This window comes from Aquarana catesbeiana, linkage group LG12 (assembly GCF_042186555.1).
Source record: "Aquarana catesbeiana isolate 2022-GZ linkage group LG12, ASM4218655v1, whole genome shotgun sequence".
NCBI lineage: Eukaryota > Metazoa > Chordata > Amphibia > Anura > Ranidae > Aquarana > Aquarana catesbeiana.
In genome coordinates this window covers 224,965,858-224,987,438 of record NC_133335.1, presented here as the reverse complement: position 1 = coordinate 224,987,438, position 21,581 = coordinate 224,965,858, and the positions used below count along the sequence as shown (strand labels likewise).

The 21,581-nt window shown below is 44.3% G+C and overlaps 1 protein-coding gene across 3 annotated transcripts in view; it reads right to left on the bottom strand.

Moving 5' to 3' along the window:
* GAS7 (growth arrest specific 7) overlaps window positions 1–21,581 on the bottom strand; it is a 156,173-nt gene that overhangs the window by 33,239 nt on the left and 101,353 nt on the right. For all 3 annotated transcript variants that reach the window (XM_073606787.1, XM_073606786.1, XM_073606785.1), the window contains exons 6-8: window positions 18,528–18,617; window positions 14,253–14,368; window positions 13,417–13,491 (exon numbers count right to left, since the gene is read on the bottom strand). In XM_073606787.1, the coding sequence (XP_073462888.1) occupies window positions 13,417–13,491; window positions 14,253–14,368; window positions 18,528–18,617 (281 nt within the window). The remainder of the gene's footprint in view (window positions 1–13,416; window positions 13,492–14,252; window positions 14,369–18,527; window positions 18,618–21,581) is intronic.

The following is a 21,581-nucleotide window of genomic DNA, read 5'->3' as shown; positions in this document are numbered from 1 at the left end:
ACCCATATCACCTAACATTTATCAACTATTACCTGGAACTCCCATCACCTATATCATCAATCACACCTATAATTCATATAATCCATCATCAAGAACAATTACATATATCCTAAACCACCTATCATCTATATCAGTATACCTATCACCCATATCACCTATAATTTTTATCAATTATTACCTAGAACTTCTATCACCTACAACTATCATTTATCACACCTATAATCTACAATGCCTTGAAAAAGTATTCATACCCCTTGACATTTTCCACATTTTGTCACGTTACAACCAAAAACGTAAATGTATTTTATTGGGATTTTATGTGATAGACCAACACAAAGTGGCACATAATTGTGAAGTGGAAGGAAAAAGATAAATGGTTTTCAAAATGTTTTACAAATAAATATGTGAAAAGTGTGGGGTGCATTTGTATTCAGCCCCCTTTACTCTGATACCCCTAACTAAAATCTAGTGGAACCAATTGCCTTCAGAAGTCACCTAATTAGTAAATAGAGTCCACCTGTGTGTAATTTAATCTCAGTATAAATACAGCTGTTCTGTGAACCCCTCGGAGGTTTGTTAGAGAAACTTAGTGAACAAACAGCATCATGAAGACCAAGGAACACACCAGACAGGTCAGGGATAAAGTTGTGGAGACGTTTAAAGCAGGCTTAGGTTATAAAAAAATATCTCACGGAGCACTGCACAATCCACCATCCGAATATGGAAAGAGTATGGCACAACTGCAAACCTACCAAGACATGGCCGTCCACCTAAACTGACCAAGCATGACATGGAGACGAGTGAGGGGAAGATGGCCCCCACCCGTCTCCATATCATTGCAGGGCAGAAGCGACATCAAAACGTAACTTCTGCTCATAGCTCTTAAAGGGCCATTTTTTTTTTTGTATTGCATTTTAGTGTAAATGAGATCTGGGGTCTTTTTGACCCCAGATCTCATATTTAAGAGGTCCTGTCATGCTTTTTTTTTCTATTACAAGGGATGTTTACATTCCTTGTAATAGAAATAAAAGTGACACCATTTTTTTTTTTAAAGAACAGTGTAAAAAAATAAAATAGAAGGTAAAATAAATAATAATAATAAAAAAATTGTTAAACACTCCCCGTCCCAACTAGCTTGCGTTCAGAAGCGATCGCATACGTGAGTAGCGCCTGCATATAAAAACGGTGTTCAAACCACACATGTGAGGTATCGCCGCGATCGGTAGAGGCGAGAGCAATAATTCTAGCCCTAGACCTCCTCTGTAACTCAAAACATGCAAACTGTAAAATTTTTTAAACGTCGCCTATGGGGATTTTAAAGAGTAAAAGTTTGTCGCCATTCCACGAGCGGGCGCAATTTTGAAGCGTGACATGTTGGGTATCAATTTACTCGGCATAACATCATCTTTCACGATATAAAAAAAAAATGGGCTAACCTTACTGTTGTCTTATTTTCTAATTAAAAAAAGTGTATTTTCTCAAAAAAAAGGTGCGCCCGTAAGACCGCTGCGCAAATACGGTGTGACAGAAAGTATTGCAACGCCCGCCATTTTATTCTCTAGGGTGTTAGAAAAACAAAAATGTATAATGTTTGGGGGTTCTAATTAATTTTCTAACAAAAAAAAAAGTTTTTAACTTGTAAACAACACATCTCAGAAAGAGGCTCGGTCCTTAATTGGTTAAACATAAATTGATTAAATAGGATTCAGTGCTTATAATTGAACTGCCCAACTAATAACCACATTCAAAAAATTTTTATTTTTTGAATTTATAAATTAGGGATGGAGGCGCACGACCCCGCTTCATTTAAAGTCCCAGTATATGGAGATATACATTCCCCCCCCTCTGTTGCCAACTAATAACCACATGAACAATCTTGTTTATACTTTCCACATGTGCAAAATAAACAAACCATCCCATATAGAGGAAAATAAATGCAACAAATATAATAAATCTGATCAATAAATAAAGAAATCCAACAGACGGTGCCAATAACATCTCATGTCGTGAACCCCGCCAAATCCGCGCACCCCCAATTTTTTGGGTTATCTCCCTGTTGGATATTGCGCGGGGTGGGGGGGGCGTGAAGGATTTGGAGTTGCAGTTGCAAGGAGAGAATTACTCTGATTACGGATTAGATGCACAATTGCGCAGAATTCAGGATTGTGTCATTTGTTCTTTTATTGATTGGATTTTATTATATTGGTTTCATTGTTTTGTTTATATACATATATAATTCCTTTATAAAGGATTAGCGTTTATTTTGCGCACGTAGAAAAGGAAACATAGGATTGTGTTTGTGATGAAAAGTCGGGAAGTTTAATTATAAGCGCCGAGCACTTTAATCATTTAAATTAATTCAGTCCTCTAATATGTAACAAAGTCAAAAAGGGAAATAAAAACCCACAAAACATTTTTTCTCGTATTGTGAAGAATCATTTCTGAATCTGTACGCATTCCTTGTGCCATGGACATTTACTCTTCAGGATTGATGGTGTCGGGAAAGTTGTTTTACGAGCGCGCGAGTCGGCGCACAATCGCTTCGCTGAATATTCACGAGGAGTCTGAGGCCCTTAATCTGCCGCATTAATAATATATTTCATTTAGTATTTGGATGGAAATCTCATTTAGCTGAATTATAGACGATTAATATGGAAACTGCAATACGTTACATCTTGTACGCAGCGCGCCACAAATCTGCCCCCGGATATAAACTGCGGCAAATATTTAACAACAAAAATATTTAATCCGAGGAGAACACATTTTATCTTCCGCAATAAAACGCAACGTACAGGGGAGAGGAAAACCGCAACCGTGTCTGCACATCAAAAAAAAAAAGATTCCATCAGCCTCAAAGACGAATTCCAGGAATTCAGCTCCTTTGTAAAAAATAAAGGCACACTATGAGTGAAGTCCAGCGAGGTGCATGCCATCTCCTGGGCATAGCTCTATTATTTATATCTGACAGCTTCATAGTACGCCAAGAAGACAGCTGTCACTGTAGTTCTGGGAGTCCAATGCTGATCCTTCTAAAGCTCTGCATCTTAAAGCAGGAGAGTCGCTGCAGCTGCTATGCCTGGCCCTTCCCTCCTCCTGCCCATTCACAGAAGCCTTTGTATTATGTAAACACGTTCACAAAATACAAAGGCGTCTATGAATGGGTATCAGAGGCGGAGGGTGGGCATTGCTGCTCTGAGTACTTTTCTCCTCTCAGATCCTAGAGTGTCTTTCTGGCAGAGCAATAAACCTGTCAAATGTGAATAGAGATAAGCTCAGGAGGTGGCATGCACCTCCTTGGACTTAACTCATAGTGTGCCTGCACTTTTTTTATAGTGGCTGAATTTCTGGAATTCTGCTTTAAAGTAATAAAAAAAAGAAATACTCTGCAGTGCTGGAGGTCTGCCTGTTGAACATGACCCATTCATCTGAATGGGGCCATGCCGCAGATACCCCACAATCGCATGGATCACGCTTCAGAGGGCACCACAAGTGTAAACGGGGCCTAACTCTCCTTTCCTGAAATACTCTGCACTGCTGGATAACTCTGCTCCTTCCTTTATAACCCTCCTCTCCCAAAATACTCTGCACTGCTGGAGAACTCTGCTCCTTCCCCTATAACTCTCCTCTCCTGAAATACTCTGCACTGCTGGAGGACTCTGCTCCTTTCTCTATAACTCTCCTCTCCTGAAATACTCTGCACTGCTGGAGGACTCTGCTCCTTCCCCTATAACTCTCCTCTCCTGAAACACTCTGCACTGCTGGAGGACTCTGCTCCTTCCTCTATAACTCTCCTCTCCATAAATACTCTGCACTGCTGGAGGACTCTGCTCCTTCCTCTATAACTCTCCTCTCCTGAAACACTCTGCACTGCTGGATGACTCTGCTCCTTCCTCTATAACTCTCCTCTCCATAAATACTCTGCACTGCTGGAGGACTCTGCTCCTTTCTCTATAACTCTCCTCTCCATAAATACTCTGCTCTGCTGGAGGACTCTGCTCCTTCCTTTATAATCCTCCTCTCCTGAAATACTCTGCACTGCTGGAGGACTCTGCTCCTTCCTCCAGAACTCTCCTCTCCTGAAATACTCTGCACTGCTGGAGGACTCTGCTCCTTTCTCTATAACTCTCCTCTCCTGAAATACTCTGCACTGCTGGAGGACTCTGCTCCTTTCTCTATAACTCTCCGCTCCTGAAATACTCTGCACTGCCAGAAAACTCTGCTTCTTTCCTCTATCTGGGGTCTCATTCACACCTTTGCCTTCTGGAAACGCACACAGAAACACATTCCTGAAATCTGCTCAAAGAACGCACTGCACATTGCCATTTTTCTTAAACACAGCAAGGAAACGTGCATTTTGTTGTGCAGTAAACAAACGCGCCAAGGTCTGCTCATGAAAAAAGGTCCAGAAACTACTTTGGTGCGTTTGTCGCACGTAGGGCTGCCTATTCAAGTGAATGGGCTGCCCTACGGCATGGTACGCAAAAACGCATGCTGGAACACATTGCATAGGCATGAATGGGACCTAAATGTCCTCTCCTGAAATTCTCTGCGCTGCTGCAAATCTTCTTTTCCTGCCCCTATATAACTCTCCACTGCGAATCCATGTAGATTGTGATGCAGTACAGTTGTCTGCACAGTGCGTCACTTTATTTGTTCTTTAATAATAATATAAAACATCCTGCCAGAATTTCATGTCCTGCAGTTACACAATTCCAGCACACGGTGGCACTGTAGGCTCAAGTTTACAGGGAATCCCACATAGAACACTATAGCAAGCAATAGGTGTTCAATATAATATTATAGTTCTATTATTTCTTATTACAGGGTTTTATATAGTGCTGTCGGTTTATGCAGCACTTTACATACTGTACATTCCCTGCCATCAAGGAGCTTACAATTTAAGGTCACCATCTCCCATACATACATATTGGGCCCATTAGGACAAGAGCGAACCACATCTTTGGAGTGTAGGAGGAAACTGACGCAAGTACAGGCACAACATACAAACTCCATGTACATAGAGCTGTGTGTGTATATAATGTATATACTTTATATATACAGCGGGTAAAATAAGTATTGAAAACACATAACCATTTTTCTAGGTAAATCTAATTCTAAAGGTGCTATTGACATGACATTTTCACCATTTGTCGGTAACAACCCGTGCAATCTATACAAAGACACCAAAACAAATCAATTCGGAAATTAAATTATGTGTAATAAAATGGAATAACACAGGGAAAAAAGTAGTGAACACATGAAGAAAGGGAGGTGTAAAAAGGCATGGAAAGCCAAGACATCAGCTGAAATTTATCAGTATTTAGAAAGCAATGCAAATTAATATCAGCAGGTTCAGTCTCAACTGATGGCCTATAGAAATGTGTCTCATTACCAAGGTGTCACACAAAAAACATCTCATGATGGGTAAAAGCAAAGCGCTCTCTTAAGACCTTCTTGTTACAAAACATACTGATGGCATTGGTCACAGAATGATGTCTAAAATTCTGAATGTTCCAGTGAGCACTGTTGGGGCCATGATCTGGAAGTGGAAAGAGCATAATTTCTCCATAAACCGGGCATAAACCAGGTGCTCCTGGCAAGTTGTCTGACAGAGGAGTGAAAAGAATTATCAGAAGAGTTGTCCAAGAACCAAGGACCACTTGTGGAGAGCTCCAGAAAGACCTGGAATTAGCAGGTACATCTCTTTCAAAGAAAATAATGAGTAATGCACTAACCCGCCATGGCCTGTATGCAAGCTCACCACACAAGACTCCATTGCTGAAGAAAAAGCACGTTGAAGCTCATATAAAGTTTGCTGCACAACATTTAGACACGCCTGTACTGGGATTGAACACATGAAGAAAGGGAGGTGAAAAAAGACATGGAAAGCCAAGACACCAGCTGAAATTTATCAGTCTCAACTGATGGCCTATAAAAAGGTGTCTCATTACCAAAGCGTCACACAAGAAACATCTCATGATGGGTAAAAGCGCTCTCTCAAGACCTTCACAACCTTATTGTTGCAAAACATACTGATGGCATTGGTAAACTTCTGACTGTTCCAGTGAGCACCGTTCCATAATCCGGAAGTGGAAAGAACATAATTTCACCAGGAACCAGCCACAACCAGGTGCTCCTCCTAAGATTTTTGACGAGTTGTCTGAGAGCTAAGGACCACTTGTGGAGACCTTCAGAATTAGCAGGTACAACTGTTTCAAAGAAAATAATGAGTAATGCGCTCACCCGCCATGGCCTGTATGTACGCTCACCACGCAAGACTCCATTGCTGAAGGAAAAGCATGTTGAAGCGCATTTAAAGTTTGGTACACAACATTTAGACAAGCCTGTGAAATACGGGGAGAACATAGTCTGGTCAGATGAGACCAAAAATGAACTGTTTGGATGCCATAATACACACCATGTTTGGAGGTCACATGGCACATCACCTCAAAAACACCCCCAAGACCAACAGTGAGGTTTGGAGGTGGGAACATCATGGTGTGGGACTGTTTTTTATCATACGGTACCGGCAATCTTCATATCATTGAAGGAAGGATGAATGGAAAAATGTACCAAGACATTCTTGATGAAAATCTACTGCCATCTACCGGGATGATGAAGATGATACGAGGGCGGACATTTCACCAAGACAATGATCCCAAAACACAAAGCCACGGAAACTCTCACTTGTTGGTTCCAAAGAAAGAAAATAAAGCTGCTAGAATGGCCCAGCCAATCACTTAACTTCTATGGAAAGAACTAAAGATCAGAGTTCAAAGAAGAATACCACGGAACCTTCAAGATTTTGTTTGTGTGGAAGATCGGGCCAAAATCACACCTAAGCAACGCATGCGACTAGTTTCTCCATACAGGAGGCATCCTGAAGCTCTCATTACCAACAAAGGATTTTGTACCAAGTATTAAATACATTTCAGTTGGCGCGTTCAATACTTTTCCCTGTGTCCTTCCATTTTATTACACAGAACTTCATTTCTGAACTTATTTGTTGTGGTTTCTTTGTATGTATGGATTGCATGGGATGTTACCGACATGTGGTGACAATTTCATGTCAATAGAGCCTTTAGAAATATATTTACCTAGAAAAATGGTGACGTGTTCAATACTTATTTTTTATCTATCTAGATATCTATCTATATCTATATAGATATAGATAGATAGATAGATAGATAGATAGATAGAGAGAGAGAGAGAGAGAGAGAGAGAGAGCTATAACATATATATATATATATATTTTTTTTTTTATTAATAATGCCAGTGTTGACATGTTATGATGCACGTAGCCTTCACCTATAATTAATTCTTCATTGATTGCCCTGCAATTGGCTGCTCCAGCTTTTAACCCTTTAAGAGGAAAATAGCGAGCCGTCAGCCTGAACATATATATCACCGCCCTTCGGAAAAGCCCATTATATTCGTATTGATCTTCCCACATTATATTCTGACCGCAAGGCCATAAACGGAGTGACATAATTACCTTCATTACCATCTGTCATCCTAAAGGTCACACACTCTGTACGCCCCTGACGCTGAACGATGGCAGCACAGGCAGTCCTGGTGTAAGCTGCAATTTATTATAAAGAGGACCTGTGGTGTGGAAGCTGTGCCCAAAAAAGGCACGACGAGGACGAAATGTACATAGAAAAGAGAGCGCAAGGCTGCCCTAGTGTAATACTGTTTAATGGCAAAAGATGCAGATTCAAGTTAAAAGGGTTACACTCACAAACATGGATCAGAGGATCGCATGTACAGCAAGGCACATGTCTCCTCTCCTGGCCTGAATTAATGGAAAGCCTCCCAAAAACGAGTGGTATGGATGGGGGATGTGTCAGAGCGAACTCCGTTTCCTCATCGTGTCATGCTGCGTTTGCTGTATAACACTCGCACGGTCCCGCCGGCGCAGCGTGACGTCACTCGTGGCCGTACATGGAAGACCAAAAAGAGTACCTAAAGAAAGAGGCTGCGCCTCCGAAACATGTTGTCGTGGCAACTGCTCTGCTAGCTGGGAGGAGTTACTTTACTCACTTTGGTCTTCCTTGTACGGCCACGAGTGACGTCACGCTGCGCCGGCGGGACTGTGTGTTGCTTATGGGGCAGTGCTAGTTTGGTGGGTTTTTTTTGTACGAAGAGGGCGAAGGACTAAGCGCCAGTATTGGCGGGGGGGGGGGGTCGCCTTTCAGCTGACCCCATACATTGTGCTGCACCGTGTCCAGGGGCGGACTGACCATTCGGGCACTCGGGCACTGCCCGAGGGCCCCATGCCACGAAGGGGCCCCATCAGGGTTGCCAGCCTCAATAAAACCAGGGACAGTATGTAAAAATCTGTGTGTTTTTTTAAAAATCCCAAGATTATAGCTGCCCCGCCTCTCCAGTACCTTTTCAGTGTGTGTATGTGTATTCTGTGTGTGTATATTGTGTATGTGTATACTGTATGTGTGTGTGTATACTGTGTGGCCCCATAATCTATTGCCTGGGGGCCCCATAATCTTCTCCTATTGCCCGGGGGCCCCATGAGTTGTCAGTCCGCCCCTGACTGTGTCTCTGTGTGGAGGTGGCTATCTTGGTAAAGAAGCAGGGCTTTGCATCCTCATGGTAGAGGAATGCCTACCCTGTTTCCCCGAAAATAAGACCTAGCGTGATTGTCAGTGATGGCTGCAATATAAGCCCTACCCCCCAAATAAGCCCTACCCTGTTTCCCCGAAAATAAGCCCTACCCTGAAAATAAGACCTACTAGGGCTTATTTGGGGGGTAGGGCTTATATTGCAGCCATCACTGACAATCACGCTAGGTCTTATTTTCGGGGAAACAGGGTAGGTACAGGAAGTGCACTGGTATCGGCGGTGCCTTGGCACAGGAAGTACACATATGAAAACACAGTGAAATTACCGGAAAAGCATTGACAACAGTTATCAAGGAAGTCACAGCAGTGTGTGATTGGGATCCTTTGTACCCCGTTATTTCTTCTGTAGGAAATGCTGGTGTCATGGCAGTGTGAACTACAAGACTGACTTAGCAGAATAAGTAGGTGAAGTCAAGTTTTTCCCTTCCAGGATATTTCACAGTAATAAGAGGCTAGCTGCAAGGAGACCATTTATGCCGCGTACACACGAGCGGACTTTCCATCGGAAAAATCCTGGATGGTTTTTCCAACGGAATTCTGCTCAAGCTTGCCTTGCATACACACGATCACGCGAAAGTTCGCTGAACTTTCGACCGTCAAGTACGCGGCGACGTACAACACTACGACGAGCCGAGAAAAATGAAGTTCAATGGTTCCAAGCATGCGTCGAATTGCTTCCGAGCATGTGTAGGAATTTTGCGCGATCGGAATTGCTACAGACGATCGACATTTCCGATCAGAACTTTTTCCGACTGAAAAATTGAGAACATACTTTCAGTCTTATGCAGGCTGGAATTCCGCCAGCAAAAGTCCGATGGAGCATACACACACGGTCGCATTTTCCGACCAAAAGCTCTCATCGGTCTTTTGCTGGCCGAATTTCCGATCGTGTGTACGCGGCATTACACCGCAAACACGGAAGCAAACAGCTGACATAGGACCAAAGGTTTTCCTGTGTGTTACACAGTGGCAAATACTGTGAAGGCTTAATACCCCCTCGTGGGGTGAATAATTGCGGCGAGTGCATTTCCTATGGGGCACCTTTTAAGAAGCACCGAATAACAGTTGTGAAGAGCACTTGTCACTTTATCATTGCCACAATATTTGGACTTTGTAGTGCACCAGCACGGTTCATTGGAGGACATTACATATATGTTATGCTCATTATTATACGTTATTGTCACAGTAGAGCATTGGTTCTAATTTATGGTTATTGCACAGGAGTTCTGTACATTCATTTGCATTATTTGCACAGTTACTATACGTTTTTTATATACCAGCAACAGTTTATTAGGCTGTGGTAATAATTTATCCGATTTTTTTGCACACTTTGCACTTTTTTATGGTAATTACTATATTTTGCACAATATTTTTTGTATTTTGCACATTTTTATTGCGTCATTTGCACAGGTACCATACCAGGATTTCACCATGCCAGTAGAGGTTTAAAATACCCCAGAACAGCGCCACTTCTACCTTCCCTCCCATTTCTTCTTTTTTCACCTTTTGATGGATTTATTGGTAGAGGCTGCAGTAATTCTCGTCTGTTTCATACCATAAGTGCGGGAGTTTATACACTTCTATACAGTTATCAAGAATGCCTAGACACAGGCAGTGCACTGGTTTTAGAAATGATTAAAGTGGATGTAAACCCCCAATTTAAAAAAAAAAAATTTGATGTCATACTGTAGAGTATAAGATTTCCTATCATTTGAGCCCAGTCTTGCCACAAAGAGTTAATCCATCTCTGAGCAATCCTCTTTTATTGTTCAGTGAGATAAAACTTGACAAACAGAGAAAAACTTTGACAACTCCTCCCCCTTGCTGTGAGTGACAGGTGATTTACATATCTCGTGCACTAGCCTAAGACATGCATTATTTTTTAATTCCCTCCCCCACTCCTTACTTCAGCAGCTCTGCAAGGATTGGCTGTTCCACACCTCACTATGATTGGGCATGCTGAAGTCATGTGGTTACTTTGCTGTCTTTTCATTGGATGTTAGAGATCATAGCAGAAGTTCAGTGTTAGAAATACACAGGAGAAAATGCATATTGACAAGGGGAGTGTAGAGGTGGGCGGGGCATCTACTGACATCACGACTCCACCCACCGAGCTCCAGACAACAGACCCGCCCACAGAATCTGCAGTTTTTCGGGTCTAATAACAGACAGAGGGGAGACATTTGACAGGTAAAGATACATGCAGGAGGCGTGTATATCCTTATAGATGACCCCTATGGCAGGAGTTTAGAAAGGATGACATTGGGTTTATATCCACTTTAAGTAAAGGAAAAACACTGAAATTACAGGAAAAGCATTGATATCAGGGGCAACCTTTGCACAGGAAGTGCAAATCTATCTGGGCTGCCTAGGAACAGGAAGTGCAGAGATATCAGGAATGCCTAGGCAAAGGAAGTACATTGAAATTACAGGAAAAGAACTGATATCAGGGGTGCCTAGACACAGGAAGTGCACTGGTATTAAGAATGCCTAGGCAAAGGAAACACTGAAATTACAGGAAAAAAAACACTGATATCAGAGATGTCAATGCATAGGAAATTACAGTTACAGAAAGTGCACATGTATCAAGAATGCCTAGGCACAGGAAGTGAACTGGTATCAGGAATGCCTAGGCAAAGGAAAAACGCTGAAATTACGGGAAAAACACTGATATCAGGGGTACCTATGCACAGGAAGTGCACATATATCTGGACTGCCTAGGAACAGGAAGTGCAGAGGTATCAAAAATGCCTAGGCACAGGAAGTGAACCGGTATCCGGAATGCCTAGGAAAAGAAAACACTGACATTACAGGAAAATCACTGATATCAGGGGTGCCTAGGCACAGGAAGTGAACTGGTATCAGGAAAGCCTAGGAAAAGAAAACACTGACATTACAGGAAAAGCACTGATATCAGGGGTGCCTAGGCACAGGAAGTGGACTGGTATCCAGAATGCCTAGGAAAAGAAAACACTGACATTACAGGAAAAGCACTGATATCAGGGGTGCCTAGGCACAGGAAGTGAACTGGTATCCGGAATGCCTAGGAAAAGAAAACACTGACATTACAGGAAAAGCACTGATATCAGGGGTGCCTAGGCACAGGAAGTGAACTGGTATCAGGAATGCCTAGGAAAAGGAAACACTGACATTACAGGAAAAGCACTGATATCAGGGGTGCCTAGGCACAGAACATTTTGGTATAATAAAAAATTTCCAGATAGTCCCACAACATATCAAATCTTGACTTTTTGAGTTCAGTTGCACAGGGACCCTTTTATCGATATTATTTAGAGGAACGCTGAGCTCCTTTCTATATGAATTTAGTGCACATCTACAGAGATGTCGGGGTGCCTTCTGTTATAGCTGAGCAGCAATATGGCAGCCTGTCCCCTCCTCCCCCTCCCAGGTATTTCCATATGCTCCTCCCACATCCGTCAGTGAAGCGCTTTGGTTGATTTTAGACCTGCAAGCTGCAATGAATCTGATTCTGTCTTTGAACGGGTTTTGGAAATCTCAGAAGGTGAATCGGAATCTACTCTGAGAATAAAGATCCTGGAAAGGAAGCAGAAGGAAAAAGAAATGCATTTTATGGCCCCAATCGATGTACGGGTGACAGATGCGGATCTGAGAGGATTCTGTACAGGAAGAGATGGAAGCCCCCTGACAATTATCTGCACAATGGCGATAATGCTTATCACATAATACAAGCCGCAGGGTTATCAATGCTGCTAAAATGGCATTGTCTGGCCCTCTCCTTCCATTGGTTAGTTTTTCCCAAGAGGATAAATGGCCGCTATTATCGCTGCCATCAGTGGGGAATGGGCCAGAGCTTCCACTGGTTTGCAAAGTAAATCAGAAGCCTTTGATGGAAGTTGCCATTCCCACACTGCTGAGCTGCACATTACTACCAAAAAAAAAAAATTACATCTCCTAACTGGTACAGCGTAATGACCCGAGATAAGGGCTGCTTCAATTTGTGGCTTCTCACACAGGTAATGCGTTTTTCAAATTTTGGTACGAAATTGTTATAGAGCCGATTTGATGATATTGGCTTGCGAAAATGAATTTTTTATGCAATCCATAGACAAAAAATTTAAGAAAACTAAAAAAAAAAGCATTTTTTTATATTTTGATCATTTTTTTCATTTTCTATACCTTTTTTTTTTTTTTTTTTTTAAGAGACACTAAAAAATTACCAAACAAAAGGGGAAAAAAATAAAAAAATAAAAATCATTTTAGAAAAATAGGAATGAAACTTTTTTTTAATAAATAAATAAAAATAATAATAATAAAAAAATCAATAATTAAATATTCCTTAAGGGGAAAAGGGGGTAATTGTGGCTGACTAGGGTAAACTAAGAGTTAATAAAGGGATAAACAGGAATAAACTTTGTTGAATTTTGTTGTTTTAACTGACATCATATGCAGACTGAAGTTCATCCCCTTGATCTGCAGATGAATGAAACAGAGTAGATACAAAAGTAACAATGTTACCACCTCCTGTCTGAACAATGTTTACAGTGGTGCATTATCTCTCTCTGTGTCAGATGTTCCATTTTTTGACAGCAGCCATTATTACAGCTTCCATATTTACCCAACAACTCCTGGCTGTCATTTTGACAGCCAGAATTGCTAGCAACTGTGAGGGGAAGCGGCACTGCTGCAGAAGGACAGTATGTACTGCATAGACCTTGTGCACTTTGATGACATTTTTGGGCTTGTGTAATACACCCAGTGTCCATAATTGATTAAATATTGACTTATAATTACCCACCCCTCCTCTTGGAATGCCAGCGAATTCTGGGAAAGCTTGGCCAAGTTCTTTGCATATTCTTCCTCTATCTTTATTCTGTGGGAAGAAGAAAAGAAAAGAAAGCCTTTAAGAAATGGAAACAACCAGAAGCCTTTAATGATTATCTGTGTATGTGATGGTATGTGCACGATAGCAGGTGGACCGGGCCGGTCGTGCATTGTGATTGGCTGAGAGTTGGGGTGCCGCAATGGGTGGGCCCAACAGTCCTAAACAGAGTGAAAGTTTCACACCCAGCTGTTCCCAATATGAATGCAGCCAAGTCCTCAGCAAAAATAAGCAGACATAAGCAGAGACGCCCTGGAAATCCCGGCGCTCCTGTGCTGATAAAATCTGCTGAGTTTTGCCCATGTTTAAGAGGCGACTGCAGAGAGAAGACAGCGTGACTGTAAACATTTTTTTTCATTGCTCGTTATTCTTTTTACTTTTTTTCTGTGGAAAAAAAAATCAAATAATAAAATACACAAAAGAAAAAAATTGCAATGCAAAATAGAAAATTACATTTTTCAACATATAATTTTATAAATGCAAATTTAGAAGAAAATAATGTGAAATTGCAGCCTAATATTGCCAAAGCATTACATAGTAAATGTTCATGGCCAATCGCCAAAATAAGACCCGCCTCAGAGGTGCTCATTGCATGCACATATGCACTTGTCTGACACTGGCTCTAAAGTCTCTTTGCTAATCATGTGAAATATGCTAGCAGATCCACTCTTCCACCCCCCCCCTCGAATCCAGTGGATCCTACCACAATCACACGATTCATGTTCTGCACATGGCTGCAGAATTCTGATTACCGTTCTCGGATAAATTCAGCCATTTCCTTCTGCATCTGCTTCCCCTTCAGCTGCTTCTGCAGGAGTTCCTCGAACCCGGTGACCGTTGTGTTCCCCTGCGGATCCTTCTTGTCTGCCTGCAGAAGAAATGCGTCAGATCAGCGCATATTGTACCCACTGTGATCAATACATAACATTTCAGCTCAGCGATGGAATCACTGGTGGGACAATTCACAGGAAACACAACACACACAAAAAGTCATCAATCTGCTGAGCTGCACACCAGCTAGAAGCTAAAATCAGGCTGGCTGTGGGAGCTCCTGTTCTGTAATCTAATTGTGAGAAGGGATGGGTGAACGGTTCAGCTCGAGCATAAATTCGGGCCGAATTTTGGTTGTTCGGACCTTCGGCGAACACCAAACAATATGCGGCGTTCGGGGCTAATTCGAAAGCCGCTGGAACACCGTTACAGTCTATGGGACACTAACATGAAAAATCGAAAGTGCTCATTTTAAAGGCTTATATGCAAGTTATTGTCACAAAAAGTGTTTGGGGACCCGGTCCTGCCCCAGGGGACATGGATCAAGGCAACAAAAAGTTATAAAAATGTCAGTTTTTTCGGGAGCAGTGATTTTTTTTTTAATGCTTAAAGTGAAACAATAAAAATGAAATATTCCTTTAAATATCGTGCCTGGGGGGTGTCTATAGTATGCCTGTAAAGTGGCGCATTTTTCCATTTTTCCCGTGCTTAGAACAGTACCGCAGCAAAATGACATTTCTAAAGGAAAAAAAGTAATTTAAAACTGATCGCAGCTGTAATGATTTGTTGGGTCTCGGCAATATAGATAAAACTCATAGAAAAAAACGGCATGCCCCCCCCCCAGTCCACTACCAGGCCCTTTGGGTCTGGTATGAATATTAAGGGGACCCCTGAACCAAAAATTTTAAAAAAATTGCGTTGGGGTCCCCCCAAAATCCATACAAGGCCCTTCAGGTCTGGTATGGAAATTAAGGGAGACCCTGCACCAATTTTTTTTTAAAAATGGTGTAGGGGTCCCCCCCAAAATCCATACTAGACCCTTATCCAAGCACGCAACCTGGCAGGCCGCAGGAAAAGAGGGGGGGACAAGAGAGCGCCCCCCCTCCTGAACCGTACCAGGCCACATGCCCTAGGGAGGGTGCTTTGGAGTAGCCCCCCAAAGTACCTTGTCACCATGTTGATGGGGACAAGGGCCTCATCCCCACAACCCATGCCCGGTGGTTGTGGGGGTGTGCGGGCGTGGGGCTTATCGGAATCTGGAAGCCCCCTTTAACAAGGGGACCCGCAGATCCCAGCCCCCCCCCCTACCATTTCACAAAAGAAAGTGTCAAAAATAATAAGAAAGACAGGACACTTAGGGACAAGCCTTTATTAACCACTTCCCGCCCGGCCTATAGCAGATTGACGGCCGGGCGGTGGTTCCGTTATCCTGACTGGGCGTCATATGACGTCCAGCAGGATAACATGACGCCGCGCACATTGCGGCGATCAGTGGAGCGGTGTGTCAGCCTGACACACCGCTACACCGATCTTGGTAAAGAGCCTCTGGCGCAGGCTCTTTACCACGTGATCAGCCGTGTCCAATCACAACTGATCACGATGTCAATAGGAAGAGCCGCTGATCGGCTTTTCCTCACTCACGTCTGACAGCCCCCCCTCAGATGACCACACTGGACCACCAGGGACGCCACTAGGACCACCAGGGAAGGGGGCAACATGTGGATGGACAGCTATGTACCCCATGGCCATCCACATGTGCCCAATGTACCCAATCTGTGCCAATCAGTGCCCACAAATGGGCACTGATTGGTACCATATTTAAGTTCTGCCCAGCAATGCCACCAATCAGTGTAATTAATGCCACCAGTGTCATCAGTGCCAGCTGTCAGTGCCCATTGGTGCCACCTGTCAGTGCCCATCTGTGCCCACCTATCAGTGTCCATCAGTGCCCATCTGTGCCACCTATCAGTGCCACCAATAAGTATCCATTAGTGCCACCCATAAGTACCAATCAATGCCATCTACGGGTGCCCATCAGTGCCGCCTATGCGTGCCCATCGGTGCCACCTATGAGTGCCCATCAGTGCCGCATACCAGTGCCACCTATCAGTGCCCATCAGTGCCACCTATCAGTGCCTATCATCAGTGCCCGTCAGTGCCACCTCATTGGTGCCACCTCATCGGTGCCCATCAGTGCCGCCATATCAGTGCCCGTCAGTGCAGCCATATCAGTGCCTGTCACTGAAGAAGAAAACGTACTTATTTACAAAAAATTTTAACAGAAACAAAGAAAAACTTTTCGGTCTTTTTCTATTTGTTGCGCAAAAAATAAAAAACTGCAGAGGTGATCAAATACCACCAAAAGAAAGCTATATTTGTGGGAACAAAATGATAAAAAATTTGTTTGGGTACAGTGTAGTATGACCGCGCAATTGTCATTCAAATTGCGACAGCGCTGAAAGCTGAAAATTGGCCTGGTATTGAAGTGGTTAAAAGATCAAAAAATAAAAATGTCCCACGATGTCCATTCATCTTCTATCATGCCGCCCGACGAGCCGAAAAAAGAAAAACAACGCAACACCTCCGCCTCCATGGGAGGCTCCCGCCGAGCGATGCTTCTACTTGGTGACAGTTCTTATATAGCTGAGGGCGGTGGCCACCCGGTGACGTAAATAGGTGACCCCGCCCCCCTCTGACGCCTCGTGACGTCAGAGGAAGTCCAAAGAAAATTGGGAACCACTGCTCTAGGCTATTTTCTGAAATATTTCTGTATATTGTAGAATCCTGACTATATTAGGAATTTGGAGGCTATTACTCAATTGGAGTAACAATTATACATTATTCTGGTGCCGGGGTTTTCTAGGCCAGTGGTTTCCAACCACTAGCTTGTGGCCCACTGCTGGGTTGTGCCCCCCCCCCCCTTCTCCTGGGCCTCCAGCCAGCTGCAGATCCTTTAACCTTCCACAGTCTTTCCTAGCTCGCATAGTGCCCCCAAACCTATCATTGTGGCCCACAGTACCCCCCAGGCACCCTGAAACCCCTAACCTCCACAGTGCCCCCAGCCTCCCACAGTGCCCACTTTACTGTTGCAGATATTGCACATATCAACTGTGTCCTACAGTCCTCCCCCCCAACCTCCTACAGTCCTCCCCAGCCCCCGCATGAAATGTCATCCCCCACAGGGCCATGAAATCTGCAACCTCCTATAGTGGTCCCCACTGCCCTCCAGGCCCCTGGAAAGCCCTTAACCTCCCACAGTGCTCCCCAGCCCCCTCCAGAAATCTCACATCCTACAGGGCCATCAAGTCTGCAACCTCCCATAGTGGCCTCCATCTCCCACAGCGCTCCCCAGCCTCCTCCAGAAACCCTATACCCTACAGAGCCATGAGGTCTGCAATCTCCCATAGTGGTCCACAGTACCATCCAGAACCTCTGAAAGCCCTCAACCTTTGACAGTGTTCCCCAGCTCCCTCCAGAAACCTCATTCCCTACAGAGCCATTGAGTCTGCAACCTCCCATAGGGGCCCACAGTGCCCCCAGCCCCCTGAAAGTCCTCCATCTCCACAGTTCCCTCCCAACATCCCAGAGTGGCACCCAATATCCCACAGTGCCCCCTAGCATGCTGCAAATACCCCATTCCTCAACAGTGTCCCTAACCTCCAGCAGTGCCCCACAGTGCTCCTCTAACCTCCTCCGCAACCCCCCTCCCCTGTAACACGCAGCCCCACCCAGAGTCTTCCAGCATTTCAATATATATTTTGCATTCCCATACTTTGAATGTGGGAGAATACATTACATTCTTTACTGTTGGGGCATGGAAGGCTTTGTAAGAATTTACCAGGCGCTGGTCTCATAAATGTTGAGAACCCCTGCTTTAGGCCCTTTTTTAATGCATTTAAATTAAAGATTTGTGATCATTTTAGGAAGAGGAGTATTTCCACTGTATGATACCAGATCTTTCGTTCTACATATCTCATAGTTTGTGAACAATTGATTCTCCCTGGATTAGTGATTATTGGTGTTCCTGAGGCCCCTTTTTTACCCATCTCATTAATACAGCTCTATCAGCCATTGACCTTTCTTGTATCACATTTTAATTGATTCCAGATAATAAATGACAACTTGACATTTTCTGGCCCACCTGCCCGGCATTGACTGATAACAGAATAATTCGGTTGATAGCTCCGTCTATAGTGATTTGGCTCCGCTCATCCGTGAAAACTCTAATTCCATTAATACATTAGAAGTTCACTTACCCAGAAATAATCGCAGTAGCTCCACTCTCCGGGTTTTAACAGCTGCTGTTCCGGCATGGTGTCCGGGTGCGGAAACGTCACACAGTTTATCTGCCAATGAGAAAAACATCCTTAAGTTGTCACCTCCCGGCTACATATATACACTGCACTCTGTACAGATAAAATAAATATGACGTCCTGCCATAAGATTAAAGAGGACCAGTCATTGAATATATTTTTCATAAGTGCAGCATGCTGGGTAATGTAGCATTGTAACCCTTTCAGGTATTTATTACCTCCCCCTGACAATGCCTTTTTCTGCTTTTCTCTCCAGAAACACAACTCCATCTTTGTCCAGGGTCACCAACAACTTCCTGGACTAGGATGAAGGCCCAGAGATGACATAGTCATGTAAACCTTGGTGCCTGTATAGTTCTTGGCTGTGTTCACTAAAGTCCCTCACAGATTTGCCCCTGCTGTAGCCTCTCACCGTGCAACTTGCTAAAAAGTGGCAATCTATAGCAGGGGTGCCCAACCTTCTGAAGAGCGAGGGCCATTTAAGTGATTTTGTAACCAGTCGCAGGCCAGAATAAACAGAGTAGGTGGATGACAGATCTGTTTCCACTCTGCATATGCTCTACTCTATGGGCCCTTCCATCTGTCCTGACAGAAGGGGAAGGATCCCCTTCTGTTTTTTTTTTTTTTTTTAGCAGATTGGATTGGAGGTAGGCAGGTGTAAACCGACACAAGTCCGTTTATATCTGCTGGTCAATAGAAAGTGAATGGAGGGTCCGATTGGGAACGCCTGAAAAACAGACAGGTGGACCCAATCGGACTGTTTTTTGGAAAGCGGAGTTAAATTTCAATTGCCACACTCAGGCCTGATTACTGCCAGACCTGTTGAATCAAGGAATCACTTAAATAGAAGCTGTCTGACAAAGTGAAGTACATTAAAAGATCTAAAAAAGCAACACATCATGGACACAATCTAAAGAAATTCAAGAACAGATGAGAAACAAAGTAATTGGCATGTATCAGTCTGGAAAGGGTTCCTGCTTTTTTGCGTGATTGGTCAGAATACCTGGGGGGTGTGGCCAGCTAAGGGGTGAGATCACGCCAGCCCGTTCAGTTGCAGGAGGAGGCTGCCGCCAATACTATAGAGCAGACCCGACAGGACACAAAGCGGCTGCAGGAACACAGGAGGACACAGTCCAGTGAGCAGACCTGACCAGAGAACTCAGGAGGAGGTGCAGACAACCCGACCAGAGGACTCAGGAGCAGGTGCAGACAACCCGACCAGAGGACTCAGGAGGAGGTGCAGACAACCCGACCAGAGGACTCAGGAGCAGGTGCAGACAACCCGACCAGAGGACTCAGGAGGAGGTGCAGACAACCCGACCAGAGGACTCAGGAGGAGGTGCAGACAACCCGACTAGAGGACTCAGGAGGAGGTGCAGACAACCCCACCAGAGGACTCAGGAGGAGGTGCAGACAACCCCACCAGAGGACTCAGGAGGAGGTGCAGACAACCCCACCAGAGGACTCAGGAGGAGGTGCAGACAACCCCACCAGAGGACTCAGGAGGAGGTGCAGACAACCCCACCAGAGGACTCAGGAGGAGGTGCAGACAACCCCACCAGAGGACTCAGGAGGAGGTGCAGACAACCCCACCAGAGGACTCAGGAGGAGGTGCAGACAACCCCACCAGAGGACTCAGGAGGAGGTGCAGACAACCCCACCAGAGGACTCAGGAGGAGGTGCAGACAACCCCACCAGAGGACTCAGGAGGAGGTGCAGACAACCCCACCAGAGGACTCAGGAGGAGGTGCAGACAACCCCACCAGAGGACTCAGGAGGAGTTGCAGACAACCCGACCAGAGGACTCAGGAGGAGGTGCAGACAACCCGACCAGAGGACTCAGGGGGAGGTGCAGACAACCCGACCGGAGGACTCAGGGGGAGGTGCAGACAACCCGACCGGAGGACTCTCTGGTAATTGCTGACTGACTGCATTGCTTAGAAACATCTAGTTATGACTTCCTCATATAGCTCAGTACCAGTATCTTCAATTCCTTTCCACAGCCGGCTCAGTTTGAACTGTTGTGTTCCCAGATCTACAGATGACCTGCTTTTTGACTGACATCCTATTTAACAATTTTCTGTAATACTTCTCTTGTGCTCACTTCTCACTGGAAAGCTTGTTTCCCCTGTACCAGACTGTTCAATAATACTGAATACAGGCACCTCTCCCTAAAAACACACTGGTCTATCTCAGTCATCCTGCACACACACACTGGCATCTCCATCTTGCCATTTTTGTTAGTCTTTGGGCTTCTTGGGCCCCGTCTATAATAAATAACTGCCACGCCCATAACAAATGAATGCCCCCACCCCTAATTATTGTTATGCTCTGCCTACTGTGGCTTTCTCGAAAAAGGTGTTCCTAAAATTTCTTGGAAACGTTGGCAACTATGCCAAGAGCACAATGATGACTCATCAAGGTGGTCATAAAAGAACCCAGAACAACATCTAAGGAACTGCAGGCCTCATTTGCCTCAGTTAAGGTGAGTGTTCATGATTCAGCAATAAGAAAGACTGGGCAAAAATGGGAGAGTTCAAAGACCAAAGCCACTGCTGACCAAAAAGAACACAAGTACCACATTTGCCGTAAAAACAGCTTGATTATCCCCAAAACTTTTGGGCAAATATTCTGTGGACTGATGAGACAAAACTTGAACTTTTTGGAAGGTGTGCGTCCCGTTACATCTGGTGTAAACCTAACACAGCATTTCACAAAAAGATCATCATCCCAACAGCCACACATGGTGGTGGTAGTAGTGTGATGGTTTGGGCTGCTTTGCAGCTTCAGGACCTGGACGACTTGCCATAATTGATGGAGCTCTACCAGAAAATCCTGAAGGAGAATGTCCGGACATCAGTTCCTGACCTCAAGCTCAAGCAAACTTGGGTTTTGCAGCAGGACAATGATTCGAAACACCCCAGCAAGTCCACCTCTGAATGGCTCAAAAAAAAAACAAATGAAGGTTTTGGAGTGGCCTAGTCCAGACTTAAATCT